This window comes from Perissodus microlepis, chromosome 12 (assembly GCF_051167445.1).
Source record: "Perissodus microlepis isolate ML-2025 ecotype Zambia chromosome 12, ASM5116744v1, whole genome shotgun sequence".
NCBI classification, from domain to species: domain Eukaryota; kingdom Metazoa; phylum Chordata; class Actinopteri; order Cichliformes; family Cichlidae; genus Perissodus; species Perissodus microlepis.
This window is the reverse complement of record NC_140472.1, coordinates 36,463,800-36,478,091: the sequence shown is the minus strand read 5'-3', so window position 1 is coordinate 36,478,091 and position 14,292 is coordinate 36,463,800. Positions and strand designations below refer to the sequence as shown.

Sequence of the window (14,292 nt, the reverse complement as noted above, 5' to 3'; positions counted from 1 at the left end):
GATGGGGCTTCTGAGATGACAATCTGAGCTTTCAAAGTGATGCAGCTCAGCAGGAAACATTCTTCTAAGACAGCTCCATTCCTTTTTTCCACTTATCCAACTCAGGGTCACAGAGGGGTGGAGCCTATCCCAGCTGTTATAGAGCAAGAAGCAGGGTAAACCCTGGACAGGTCAGCAGTCTGTTTCATGGCTAACATAGAGAGGAAAGCAACCACTCACACCTTCAGTCAGTTTTAAATCACCAGTAAATGTAATGTGCGTGGGAGGAAGCAGGCATGAGGAGAACATGCCGACTCCACACAGAGAGTGGATTCAAACCAGGACGTCTTACAGTTGACAGCACTGAATGCATTGAATCTGCACTACCAGTCAGAACTTTGGACACACCTTCTCATTTAGTGGGCTTTCTTTATTGGTGCTACTTTCCACATTGTAGATACAAACTGAAGACATCTGGGATCATGTAGCAGCAGCTCAGATCAGAGCCCAGATAGATGCCACACAGAGCTCCAATAGCAGACACATCTGTACATGTTCAGAGGAGACTGTGTGAATCAGACCTTTATGGTCAAACAGCTGCTGAGAAACCACGACTAAGGAAAAGCAACAAGAAGAGATTTGTTTGGACCAAGAAACACAACAAATGGACATCAGACCATCTGTGCTTTGGTCTGATGAGTCCAAACCTGAGATCTTTGGTTCCACCTGCCGTGTCTTTGGGGAGAAAAGGTGAACGATGGTCTCTACGTGCATGTTCCCACTGTGAAGCATGGAGGAGGAGGTGTGATGGTGACACTGTTGGGGATTTATTCCAAACTGAAGGCACACTGACCCAGCATGGCCACCACAGCATCCTGCAGCGACATGCCGTCCCATCATTTATTCTCCAACAGGACAGTGACCCCAAACACACCTCCAGGCTGTGTGAGGGCCAAGAAGGAGAGTGATGGAGGCCTGGCCTCCACAGTCACCTGACCTGAACCCAGTGGAGATGGTTTGGGATGAGATGGAGCGCAGAGTGAAGGCAAAGGACCGACAAACGCTCAGCATCTCTGAACTCCTTCAAGACTGTTGGAAACCATTTCAGGAGACGACCTCATGAAACTCGTGGAGAGAAGGCCAAGAGTGAGCGAAGCAGGAATCAAAGCAGAGGGTGGATATGAAACATGTTTGGAGTTACTGCACAGTTTGGGTTCACTTCATAATTCCACATGTTTTCATTCACAGTTTGATGCCTTCAGTGAGAATTTACAATGTAAACAGTCATGAAAGAAAAACCATTAAATGTGAAGCTGTGTCCAAACAGAACATTTCCCAGAAGTTCTGTTGAAAATACTCTTTGAGAGCTAATCCATGCCTGGGAAGTCAGACATTCATTTCCTTTAATTAAGGTTTACACATGGTCCCAACAATGATGGCAGCTTTAATGCTCCAGGCAGCACAGCTGGTTACAGATCCGCCTCCCTGTCTTTAGGGACTGTTGTGACTGTCCTTGTATTTCCTGTCATTAGTTCAGGGCGGCTGGCGGTCAGAAGGACTCTGCCGGACTCTCTCACCACGTGGCAGATAAAGGCCGTCGGCATGTTCAAGAACGGCGAGTTTCTTTCATTTATTCCTTTTTAAGCGTGCCTTGCTCTTCAGTTTTCTGCCCCTCAGTATGCAGGGATAAGTAAAGTCGGATGGTTCCCGTTTGTCGACAGGTATGTGCGTGGCAGATCCCGTCCAGGTGTCGGTCAGGCTGCCGCTCAGCGTGGACATCCCGCTGCCCTATCAGGTGGTCAGAGGAGAGCAGCTGGAGCTGAAGGGGTCCGTGTACAACCAGCTGCTCGACCACGTTAGGGTACACAACACACACCACCCAACTACATATCCCATGATCCTTTGCCATGCATCCCTGTAGGGTTTCCATGTTGGCTGAGGAAACACTCCTCTCCTGTGAGGAGCTAGAATAGCTTGGATGGGGTAGCTGTGGCTTCACTGATGAAGAATCTTCTGTTCTGTCCGTCTTCGCCCTCAGTACTGCGTGACGCTGACAGTCGGCCCGGCGATCTGCCTGCTCAAGTCTCAGCCTGTGATTGGGCAGGCAGGGCTTCGCTCTACAGCATGCAGATGGAACAACATACCAGGAAAAGGGGTGGGACCAGTGACCTTCACCCTGCTGGGACTGGAACCTGGAGAGCACACCCTGACCTTCACCCTGAAAACACCCAACGGTCGGGCAGACATCGTGGAGAAGAAGCTGCGAGTGGTGGTACGTACGTACGGACTGTCTCAGGAGTATGAAAATGAACAGAAACACAAATGCTAATAATCACATTAGCAGAGCCACGCTCTCGCCAACCTGCTGCTAACAGCGTTTCCAGTCTAAAGACTGAAACCAGACTTCTGTCTGTAAAATGATGCTAATCTCGGTTGTGTTTCCAGCCTGAAGGAGTGAGGCGGGAGGTGAGCTCTGGAGGAAGACTCGACCCACAGGGAGTGTATGGTGCGTAGGCTCTGCTCTGTGAAGCTCTGCTCCACCTAAAGTGCTTGCTGATGTCAGTCTGTCTCGGGCTGTTTGTGGCCCTGCAGGCTCAGAGAAGAGGACAGTGGAGCTGAAGAACCAAGTGCCGATCAACATGGTTCCCAACACGGATGTGGAGAGGATGCTGACGATCAATGGTAACAAGTGGAACACATTTCTCGCTGCAGAGTTGCATGTCATACAAAATCATGTTTGTTCTGTGTACCAGGCGAGGTGCTGGGGGAAGTCCTGTCAGTGGGGCACAACCCCGAAGGCTTCCGGCAGCTCATCAGCCTGCCGGTTGGATCAGCGGAGGTGGAGCTCGGCGGCCTCCTCCCCCTCATCCAGCTGTTTCAATACCTGGAAGCATCAGGCAGCTGGAACGTGCTTGGAGAAGACGTCCAGAAGAGCGCAGCTAACATGAAGAGGAAGATCAGGGAGGGTGAGGAGGCACTGAAGAGGCCCCAATGGTAGCACAGACGGTTAACAGTTCATTTACTGTGTGTGTTTGTGTGTGTTTGTGTGTGTGTGTGTGTGTGTGTGTGTGTGTAGGCCTCGTCAGCATCAGTTCATTCAGACTTGGAGACTCGAGCTACAGCATGTGGAGGAATAGAGAGCCCAGCACCTGGTAGGTAAACATCAAAGCCTCGGGAGCAGTGTCCTCCTCACCTGTCTGCAGGTGAGACAGAATGGACCTGTGGTTTTATGAGAGGGTGGTCAGCCATCTCACAGGATCACACTTGTAATGGAGTATTTGAGTTTAACAGCATAGCTTCCTAAAATAAAAGAAACACATGAACACATTCAGGTGAGATGTTTTGCTGTAGTACAGCCCAGACTGGCTTTTATCAAACGTGAGCGCGTGGATCTGCACAGGTTCCTCCTTGTGCTTTTGGTGCCATCTGCTGGTTGGTCCTGAGACAAAGGAGCTTGCAAAAAAAAGCGTCTGGACTTCTTTAAGTTACTTGAAGACGTTTCACCTCTCATCCGAGAAGCTTCTTCAGTTCTAAGGTCAAATGGTGGAGAGTCCCAGATATAAACCTAGTGGGAGTTTCCCCCCACAGAGGGACAAAAGGACCCCCTGATGATCCTCTAATCGCCTGAGCCAAGGTGTGAAACTGGGTGTGGGTCCCAATCAGCCAGAGTTTCGGGTGTGTTCATTGTGAAACCTGGCCCCACCTTATCATGCGAATTCCTGAGGTCAGATGGCCCAGGATGTGAGTGGGCGTTAAGGCGTCTGGGAAGGGATCTCAAAACTGGATTATAGATGGCAGAGAGTTGGTGTCGTAAACCCCCGCCTCTGTTCAAAGATGGTCGCTCACAGTGGACATAGATGGCTTCTTTCTATAATTCTATAATCCAGTTTCAGGTTTCACAATGAACACACCCGAAACTCTGGCTGATTGTGACCCACACCCAGTTTCACACCTTGGCTCAGGCGATTAGAGGATCATCAGGGGGTCCTTTTGTCCCTCTGTGGGGGGATACTCCCACTAGGTTTATATCTGGGACTCTCCACCATTTGACCTTAGAACTGAAGAAGCTTCTCGGATGAGAGGTGAAACGTCTTCAAGCAACTTAAAGAAGTCCAGACGCTTTTCTTTGCAAGCTCCTTTGACTACGATGACCTGGATGACTGAGAACCTTCACAGACACGTTGGTCCTGAGAATGACACCATGGTACTTCTGTCCCTCTGTGCTGTCTGTCAGGATCACGGCCCTGGTGGTGAGGGCTCTGGCTGCGGCGGACCCTGTGGTCTCTGTGAACCGTCAGACTCTCTCAGAGTCTCTGACCTGGCTGATGTTCAAGGCTCAGCAGCCGGACGGGTCCTTCACTGAGGAGTCCCCCTACAAATCCAACAGAATCTTGGTCTCTGCCTCCACTTATTCCATTTCTTCTTCTGTTCTCACTTGAATGCTTCTTGTGGTGAGACAGAGCTTTGTGTAATTTTATGTATTGTGATTGGCTGCAGGCTGAGGGGACAGATCCAGTGGACCAATCAGTGTATCTGACAGCCTTTACACTGATTGCTCTACACAAAGCAACAAAGATTAGAGACCGGATCCTGCAGCTTCAGGTGAGACCACACCTCCTCGTCTCATCACTCAACACATCAGCCAACCTGAGCGCTAAACAAATGAATACTGAAGAAGCTGCTCATAAACCGTCCTGCTTTCAGATACACGAGGACAGTATTAGTTCTGCCGTAGCCTACATTTCCCAGCATGCCCTGAGTGTGAAGAGTGTTTACGTACGTGCAGTGGCGACCTATGCGCTGACCCTTCATGACCCCAACAGCATGATATCCTTCCAGCTCATCAGCAGCCTGGAGAAGCTGGCACGGCAAAAAGGTGTGTGTGTGGTTTTTTTTGGTTTCCTTCTTCTGATTGGCTCTCTGTTTGCTGAATGGCAGTTTTTTGAGTTACTGTTTGATTGTTTCTTAGACTGTGTCTTTGTTATAAACCACTCAAAGAATCCCTGATAATATTCAAAAGTCAGTGTGCTTCTTTTCCTTTACATTGATTTCGGGATTTTAAAGTTTATGGCATTAATACATCAGTAAGAAGAAAGGCAGAAAACAGTCACTGACGTGTATCACATCCTTCCACTGCTCATGCTCCATCCATCACTAATGCCTCGTTTCCAACACCAGCTCAACTCTGCTGGGTTTTGGTTGTTTTGCATTAAAGTTGAGTACCACGTCAGTCTGGGTCGAGTCCAGTAAGTAGGTTTCTCACTCTGCTGGGTTTCAAACAGTTCAGGTTGTATTCTCGGTCTCATGACTCATCAAGTGACATCACTGCCTGGCCAATCAGTGGCATGCAGCCTGCTGACATGACATTTTCAGATCGAGTAGTACCTGGTACTAAAAAGTACCAGGTACTACTAGTTTATGAAAACCCCTAAAAATGTCACGCTGAGTAGGTGTCAGTAGAAAAGAGGCTTAAGATTCAGGAAATTAAACTTGGAAGTGTTTTTGTATTTTTGTTCAGGTAATCCTGCTGTACTCAGGTACTGGCAGGAGGCCAGTGTGACATCTGACTGGCTGAAGCCCGACCAATCTAGCGGTGTGACGGTGGAGATGACGGCGTACGTCCTACTGACTATGCTGGTTAAGGTGCTGTGACTTCCTGCTGATATTATTAGTTTTTCCTCTTTTATCAAGTTCCGCAGTTCTGCTCTCAGCCCGTAGGGGGCGTGTTTCTGTAGTTCCCCTCTCAGCCTGTAGGGGGCGTGTTTCTGTAGTTCTCCTCTCAGCCTATAGGGGGCGTGTTTCTGTAGTTCCCCTCTCTTCCTGTAGGGGGCGTGTTTCTGTAGTTCCCCTCTCAGCCTGTAGGGGGCGTGTTTCTGTAGTTCCCCTCTCTTCCTGTAGGGGGTGTGTTTCTGTACTTCCCCTCTCTGCCTGTAGGGGGCGTGTTTCTGTAGTTCTCCTCTCTGCCTGTAGGGGGCGTGTTTCTGTAGTTCCCCTCTCTTCCTGTAGGGGGTGTGTTTCTGTACTTCCCCTCTCTGCCTGTAGGGGGCGTGTTTCTGTAGTTCTCCTCTCTGCCTGTAGGGGGCGTGTTTCTGTAGTTCCCCCTCTTCCTGTAGGGGGCGTGTTTCTGTAGTTCTCCTCTCTGCCTGTAGGGGGCGTGTTTCTGTAGTTCCCCTCTCTTCCTGTAGGGGGCGTGTTTCTGTAGTTCCCCTCTCTGCCTGTAGGGGGCGTGTTTCTGTAGTTCCCCTCACATTTTAAAATAATGTTGTTTTTTAAGGGGAGGATCTCATATGTGAAACCCATCCTGTCCTGGCTGACCCAGGATCAGCACTACGGTGAAGGTTTCTACTCTGTGCAGGTAAATACACCCCAAACTCGGCCTGCCACCTAAAACCCCTTTCTGTTAACCTCTTTTGCGCTTCTTGTTGACCTTTGACCTCCCTCAGGACACCTTCTTGACTCTGGAGACATTAACGGAGTACAGCAGAGTTGTCTCTCGAGCCACCCTCAGTCAGGACATCAGCATCCGCTACAGAACAAAAGGAATTCTGGGACAAATCCAGCTGAGCCAGAGTCGACCCGTGGCCTCACCCTTCCAGGTGAGAACGGTTCAGTGCAGCGAGGTCAGGTGCAGCTCCAGGTTAACAGTAACCTTTTTGTTTTCCTTCCCAGGTAACAAAGAATGATGACATCACCGTGTCCACAGGTTATGGTCGCGGCGTGTCCAATGTGAAGGTGGGTGTGGGTTAATTCACCTGAAGCCATGTGGGCAAAATCGGCTCTAACGTTCCCCGATCTGTCTGCAGATGAAGACGGTGTACTATCAGACCGTGGCGTCCGCACAGGCCACGTGTAACTTTGACCTCACGATTGAGGTGGTCATGCCTGAAACCAGTGAGTATCTCACCTGGATGTACAGGTGTATGTGAAAGATCACAGCCACAGCAGACTTTCAAACTCCACAAACAGATTTCACACCAAAACACTTTTCAGATTCAGATTCAGAAGACTTTATTTATCCCCGAGGGGCCATTAAGAGCTTGCCGACCGTACATACAGGTCAGGCTAGGTAGCTGGCCAGTCAGCCGCACGAGCAGCGACCTGAACTGAACAATGGAAAATGCACAACTTGAGGAAAGACGAGGAGAAAAAAAGAACTCCCCCCAGACTGAGCTCCAACAGGGAGATCAGTTTGAGAACAGAAAAAACACCTCAGCACAGGAATCAGCACATCACACAACAGGAAGACATAAGCTTCAAAGGCGTTTGGAGGGGGTGGGGGGTGAGTGTAGGTCTCCGTCAGTGTATGTGTGTGTGTGCGCGTGCGTGCGTGTGTCTGTGCGTGTGTTCCGTGTTCAACCGAGAGAAAGTGTCCCTTGACCCGGTTAAGCAAAAGTCAACAATGAATGAATGAGGAGGGAGAGAGTCACAACAAACAGTCGTATTATCTAAAGGAGAGTTTTGTTATTCCCGTCAGCTTTCGCCTTGAGCGTGCAGCTGGCGCCGGGGGGGCATGAGATGAAGATGGTAGCCGTTTTGGTTAGTGCGAACAAACTGCTTCCAATTTTACAGTTGGTCCATCACAGGTCACAAGGTCTCTCAATTCCTGTTGTTCTTCTCCAAGATCGTATCCATGTTGCGTTCAATAAACACAGTCTGAGTACTCACAGCCCTGCCCATCGTCTATCATGTCGGACAGCCTTGTGGGATTTTGAACAGCTGTAGCTGCTTCTTGTACTTCGATAAGCCGGCTCCAATCAGCCAGAACTCTGTTATCGCGGTTCCGAATTGGTCGATGTTGTTCAATGTCCTCCATCGAGAGTGTCGCCAGACACACGATGCAACTGACCATCGAGTATCCGGCAGCAAACGTCCCCGCAGGACAGTCGGGCTCTCCCAAGCCCAGGAGGGTGTCAGTTTCGTCAAGGGACGAGTTGATCAAATCCATAATTCTTCTTTATGTTTTTAGAGAACAAGTCTGGGAGACTGTCTGAGGGTTAGAGAATAAGCGAGACTATACAAAAGACATGAGAAGCCAAGCAGGAAAGATGAGGGAGAAGGAGAAAGTGCGACCGCCTCCGTCAAGAGCCAAGAGTTTTTCCTCTTTTCCTCTTTTAAACCACACTTTGAACATTAAACTCTTTCGCGCGTCCTCCTTCTTTGTCTTCATGCTCAATCATCCAGGTAAGTAAATCCCAAAAAGTTGATTCTGTTCACTGATTTTACACTTCCTGTCTCACTACAGTGAGGTTTATTCATTTATTTTCTATTCTGTACTTCTGTTTTGAACAGAGACAGTGCTCCAGCTGTTTACCTGCAGCAGCAGCTGCCTGTCACCAGATTAAATGTCTTCTTTCTCCTCCTCAGATCCAAGATTACGAACTCCTACCCTGGTGGCCTGTGTAAAGTAAGAGCACTGTATGATTGTCTTTCTCACTTACTGAAACGCTGCATGCCTGAAGGCTAACTCACAGCATGGATCCCTGCTGCAAAAGCGGTCACACATGTAACTACAGAGGGTGACGTCACTGGGTTGGTTGTGGTTAACAGACTTTCAGTAGTTTATGTTACCTAACCTAACTAGTGACAGAATCCATAGCTCAGAGGAAAATAAGGACACTCAAACTAAAAATCTGTCAAGAAGCGCTGTGTGGCAGGTACTCAGTCTGGAGGGATGAACTCAAAATCACAGCTTTATTTGCTGGCACGGGAAAACGAGCATGCAAACCAAACCAAACTAAACTAAACTAAACTAAACTAAACTAAACTAAACTCACAGGGACACACAGGGCGAGCCACACAGCATGAGGGCCGACGCGACACTGACACAGAGAAACACAGGGCTTAAATACACTGGGGAATAACGAGGGAATGAGACACAGAAGGAGGGCATAGCTGGGAGAAATCAGAACTGACGAGACAAGGAAGCAAAGTAGGATACACTCACATCAGACACAGACCTTCAAAGTAAAACAGGAAGTATAACACTGAGATGCGAGCTTGACAGGGTGGAGACAGAGCAACTAAGAAACACAGAGACATAACCATAAGGCAAAGAACCAAAAGACTAGAGATGATAAATAATACACAGAGCGAAATCCTGGAACACAAGAAACTAGACTCAAGGGAGAAACAAAAGACCAACCATGAGAACATAAGTCACAATACAGAGTGACAGAAAACACAAGAAACTCAAAACATGCGAAGACACAGACCAAGAAACACGGACTTTACATAGAACAGAGGGGGCACAGAGAAACATGAGGGGCAAGGGATCAAAACTAGAAACCATAGAATAAATCACACGAGTACAAAATACAAAAATCACAAAGAACTACAAAATGCTGGGTCAGGAGACCCAGGAGGTCACTTTGGTGCTGCAACAGTAAGTTTATGTTAAAGCCAAAGTGTCCACTCTGTGTGTCTGACGCAGTCACAGGTAGCTGCTCTGAAACAGGAGAATGTTAGCTGTGATGTAGACGCTTCATGAATGAGGACAGGCTGACGAATCAGACGCTCCAATTTTCCACGTCGTCATCATCAAAGCACGATAGCAGGAAAATGTTTAGTAACTGAATGTTGCATAGAGGACATGTGCCTGTGTTTCAGGTATAAACCTCCTCCTAACGAGGTGTTCACCGAGTCCAGTCTGACCGTGATGAAGATCCAGCTACCCACAAGTGTGGACGCGTACCTGGAGGACCTGAAGCAGGTGAGCTGAGCTCTGATGATCAGCCTGATGATGCTCAGAGAGTCTGAACGTGTTCACAGTGACTGCTGTTCCACAGCTGATGGACACCAGTCAGCCAATCATCTCCCACTACGAGCTCCAGGGGCACACACTCGTCATCCAGATGGACTCTGTGAGGAACCACACACACAGACACACAAACACACACACAGACACACACACACACACAGACAGACACACACACACACAGACAGACACACACACAGACAGACACACAGACAGACAGACAGACACACACACAGACACACACACACACAGACAGACACACACACAGACAGACACACACACACACAGACAGACAGACACACACACAGACACACACACACTCACAGACACACACACACACAGACAGACACACACACAGACACACACACACACACACACACACACACACAGACACAGACACACAGACACACACACAGACACAGACACACACAGACACAGACACAGACACACACACACACACACACAGACACACACACAGACACACACACAGACACACACACACAGACACACACACACATTCCTGCCTCGAGGCCACTGTTGTTGTGATTTTGTGCTATATAAATAAAATTGAACTGAATCTTCCACGTGTTGCTGTCACTTCCTGTCTGGCTCCCAGGTTCCCTCAGACATATTTCTGTGCGTGGGCTTTCGGATTAGGACCACGTTTAAGGTGACCGGAGCCACCAAGTCCTTGCTCAGTGTCAGCGAGCCCCAGGACAGAGGTGAGAGTCCGAAACCCGTCGCTCGTTTGGAAACATGGAAGTTCAATCCTTTCAAATTAAAAGTATCTGTTCTGTTTTTATTGCCTCCTTCCAGTTACAGTCCTTCATAAGAAACACCTCTAAAAATAACTCGTCTGCTACAAACGTCAAATTTAGACACTGAGTGCTGCCATTCAGTTGGCATCCAGAGCTGGCCAATCAGAAGGAAGTGGGGTTTTAGTGAGGGAGGGGCTTAAAGAGAGGTGTTAAAAGTGCTTGTTTCAGACAGGATGAACTGAGGTCCCAGTATGACACAAACAGGGATTATTTTGAACTGAGAATCATGCAAAGCTGCTCGAGTCTTGTGTTCAGTTAAACTCTTGAGGCAGCAGAGCGTCGTGTCGTAATTTCAGCGCTCCATCCATTTAAACTCGAAACACGTTCATTCAAGTTCCCATCGCTTATTTACAGCTGAGAAGGAAACACGTGGACATTGTGAGGAAAAGCTCCTCGTTTTTCCTGAACTATCGGATTCATCATGTCCCTGTTTGTTTCCTGCTATGAAGAATAATAACAATAAAGTCTTATTTCTAATCTCTTTCAGGCAGTTTGTGCACAAAGCAGTTCTCCTACGAGCAGCAGGAGCTGCAGCGCCTCTGTCTGGGCGAACAGTGTCAGTGCATGACAGGTAGTCGGCCGTCTGATTGGCTGAGGTTTCTGTCACCTGTGAAAGGTTTTTGTAACGTGTTTGTTCACATGTCATCGTGCAGCGGCGTGCGCCACCTACAGAGGAGACGTGGACATGACGCTAACAGCAGACAAACGAACCAACGAGACGTGTCAGCCTCACATCAAATACGGTGAGCCGAGCGACGTCCGCAACAAAACGCCACGTTTACACCCCAGCTCCGCCCCAGAGCCTCGTGCAGGTGGAGCTTCAGAGTTCAATTCAACTTTATTTATACAGCCCCAAATCACAGCAACAGTCGTCTCAAGGCGCTTTATATTGTAAGGTAGACCCTACAATAATACATACAGAGAAAAACCCAACAATCATGTGACCCCCTGCCCACACAGCAAAATTGGTTTGGCCTGGATCTGGCCCACACAATGTGCTTACACATGGCCCACATACCGCAAAGAATGACGCACTTTGGTGGCCCAGATCTGGTTTGCCAGAGGTGGCCCACACATAGGCCAGCACAAGGCCAGTTGCAGACACACTGCTGGCCCTGTGCTGGCCCAGAACAGTTTCAGCTCTGGCCCCAGATGTCAGCCTAATGTGTACCTCAATCAAGCCATGTAATAACAACATGTGCTGGAACACAATAGTACAAAAGTAACATGACGAATCTCTGTTCACACAGTGAATGGACTGATTCTTATATGCACTTTTCTACTCTCCTAGATTACTCAAAGTGCTCTGTAGAACATGTCACATTCACACACTTTCTCTAAACTGAATGCTTCCTAATTACATTCATACACTTGACATGCAGACTGGAGAAACCAGGGATTGAACCACTAACCTTCTGATCAGTAGGTGACCTGCTCTACCTCCTGACCTACAGCCACTCAGTGATAAACATGAGTAAACCCTCACTAGGTTTTGGATAAAGTGTACACTCACAAACCTGTCAAACCTGCATTTTGAAACGTTGGCTACCATAGCAGTATAGTATTGCAACATGACATTTGGGTCTTCTAACTAAAATAGGAAAACAGGAACATAAATAGTGCATCATTGCCAGACCTGGCCCACATCTGGTTGACATACACCCTGCCATGATACCAGTCAGTCAGCAGTGCCGGCTTGACACCAGATTCGGGCCAGACCTGTCTGCTATGTGGGTATGAGAAAGCACTTTGGCGACAGTGGGAAGGAAAAACTCCCTTTTAACAGGAAGAAACCTCTGACAGAACCAGGCTCAGGGAGGGGCGGGGCCATCTGCTGTGATTGGTTGGGGAGAGAGAAGGAAGACAGGATAAAGACATGCTGTGGAAGAGAGACAGAGATTAATAACAAGTGTGATTCAGTGCAGAGAGGCCTGTTAACACATAGTGAGTGAAGAAGAAACACCCAATGCATCATGGGAATCCCCGGCAGCCTATGTCTATTGCAGCATAACTAAGGGAGGATTCAGGGTCACCTGGTCCAGCCCTAACTATATGCTTTAGCAAAAAGGAAAGTTTGAAGCCTAATCTTAAAAGTAGAGATGTAAGTGAAGTTGCCCCCCCCCCACCTTCTTCAAATCCAACAAAAGTGGTATTAAACATTTGTGCTGAAAATTTTTCATTTGTGCTGCTTCTGTTCTAAAGATATTAATGAAAATGTAAAGGTCAAAAGGTCAACCAGCCCCCCCCCACATTACCCAAATCAAACAAATTTGATGTCAAACGTTTGTGCTCGTTTGTGCTGCAAAAATTTTCGTGTGTGCTGCTATCATTTTAAAAATATTAATAAAGTAATGTCTTGATGTGTGCTTAATCATTCAGGTAAGTAAATCCCAAAAGGTTGATTCTGTTCATCTGGACATTTTCAGTGGGAGAAACGTTTCGTCATCATCCAGGTGACTCCTTCAGTCTCAGCTGACTGCAGGTTTCTCCAACCTTATAAACAGTACATTTGCATAGTGAAGGAAACTAGCACCACTGAATGAACAATGTGCTGGGGGGTTAGTTCCATGATTGTTAGTATGGAAATTCTTATGACCATTGATCAATGACTACTAATCAAAGACACAGATTCTCGAATGGCCATGAGTCCCATTCACAGAGAGTTGGGGAATGGCTGCAATCACAGCATTGAAAGATGGTGAAAGATGTACCCTTGGGCCCCCCTTCTCGATTCAGAGATGGTCAGCATCCTGACAGCCCGATGGACGAAGCTGTCTCTCAGTCTGCGTTTTCTGGCCCGGAGGCTCTTCAGTATTCTTCCTGATGGCAGCAAACTGAAGAAGCTGTTGAGGGGATGAGTGGAGTCACCTGTAATAGAGAGGACCTTCCGGATGAGGCAGGCGCAGTAGATCTCCTGGGGAGGGAGGCAAGAGAGGTCCCCACAATCCTCTCGGCTGCTCTCACTACCCGTTGTCCTTTTTTTCCTGCAGGACCCAGTGCAGGAGTCATACCACACAGTGATGCAGTTGGTGAAGATACTCTCAATGGTGCCTCTGTAGAAGGTGCTCATAATGGGGGTTGGATCTCTTGCACTTCTCAGTCTGCTGAGGAAGTAGGGTCACTGTTGGTCTTCTCCACATTCAGGGACAGGTTGTTGTAGCTGCACCACTCTGCCAGATGGTTAACTTCACCCCTGTAGTAGATCTCATCATTGTTGCTGATGTGACCTACCACAGTTGTTTCGTCTGCAACTTGATGAAAAGGTTGGAGCTGTGTGATGGTGTGCAGTCGTGGGTCAGCAGAGTGAAGCGAAGGCGGCTCACCACACATCCTTGAGGAGCCCCCTTATTCAGTGTTCTTGGGCTGGAGGTGTCGCTGCCGACCCGTAGTGTCTGCTGTCTTCATGTCAAGAAATCTAGCAGCCAGTTACAGTGGGTTGCAAAAGTATTCGGCCCCCTTGAACTTTTCCACATTTTGTCACATTACAGCCACAAACATGAATCAATTTTATTGGAATTCCACGTGAAAGACCAACACAAAGTGGTGCACACGTGAGAAGTGGAACGAAAATCAGACATGATTCCAAACATTTTTTACAAATAAATAACTGCAAAGTGGGGTGTGCGTAATTATTCAGCCCCCTGAGTCAATACTTTGTAGAACCACCTTTTGCTGCAGTTCCAGCTGCCAGTCTTTTAGGGTCTGTCTCTACCAGCTTTGCACATCTACAGACTGAAATCT

The 14,292-nt window shown here is 48.0% G+C and overlaps 1 protein-coding gene across 1 annotated transcript in view; it reads left to right on the top strand.

Annotated features, from left to right (window-relative positions):
- c5 (complement component 5) overlaps positions 1–14,292 on the top strand; it is a 40,915-nt gene that overhangs the window by 21,430 nt on the left and 5,193 nt on the right. The window contains exons 19-39 of the mRNA XM_084946427.1: positions 1,512–1,594; positions 1,701–1,840; positions 2,018–2,251; positions 2,425–2,485; positions 2,572–2,661; positions 2,733–2,945; positions 3,056–3,131; positions 4,214–4,373; positions 4,477–4,581; positions 4,684–4,855; positions 5,498–5,622; positions 6,254–6,334; positions 6,423–6,575; positions 6,649–6,711; positions 6,783–6,870; positions 8,344–8,383; positions 9,586–9,688; positions 9,765–9,839; positions 10,350–10,455; positions 11,039–11,122; positions 11,205–11,294. Coding sequence (XP_084802553.1) covers positions 1,512–1,594; positions 1,701–1,840; positions 2,018–2,251; positions 2,425–2,485; positions 2,572–2,661; positions 2,733–2,945; positions 3,056–3,131; positions 4,214–4,373; positions 4,477–4,581; positions 4,684–4,855; positions 5,498–5,622; positions 6,254–6,334; positions 6,423–6,575; positions 6,649–6,711; positions 6,783–6,870; positions 8,344–8,383; positions 9,586–9,688; positions 9,765–9,839; positions 10,350–10,455; positions 11,039–11,122; positions 11,205–11,294 — 2,342 coding nt within the window. The remainder of the gene's footprint in view (positions 1–1,511; positions 1,595–1,700; positions 1,841–2,017; positions 2,252–2,424; positions 2,486–2,571; positions 2,662–2,732; positions 2,946–3,055; positions 3,132–4,213; positions 4,374–4,476; positions 4,582–4,683; positions 4,856–5,497; positions 5,623–6,253; positions 6,335–6,422; positions 6,576–6,648; positions 6,712–6,782; positions 6,871–8,343; positions 8,384–9,585; positions 9,689–9,764; positions 9,840–10,349; positions 10,456–11,038; positions 11,123–11,204; positions 11,295–14,292) is intronic.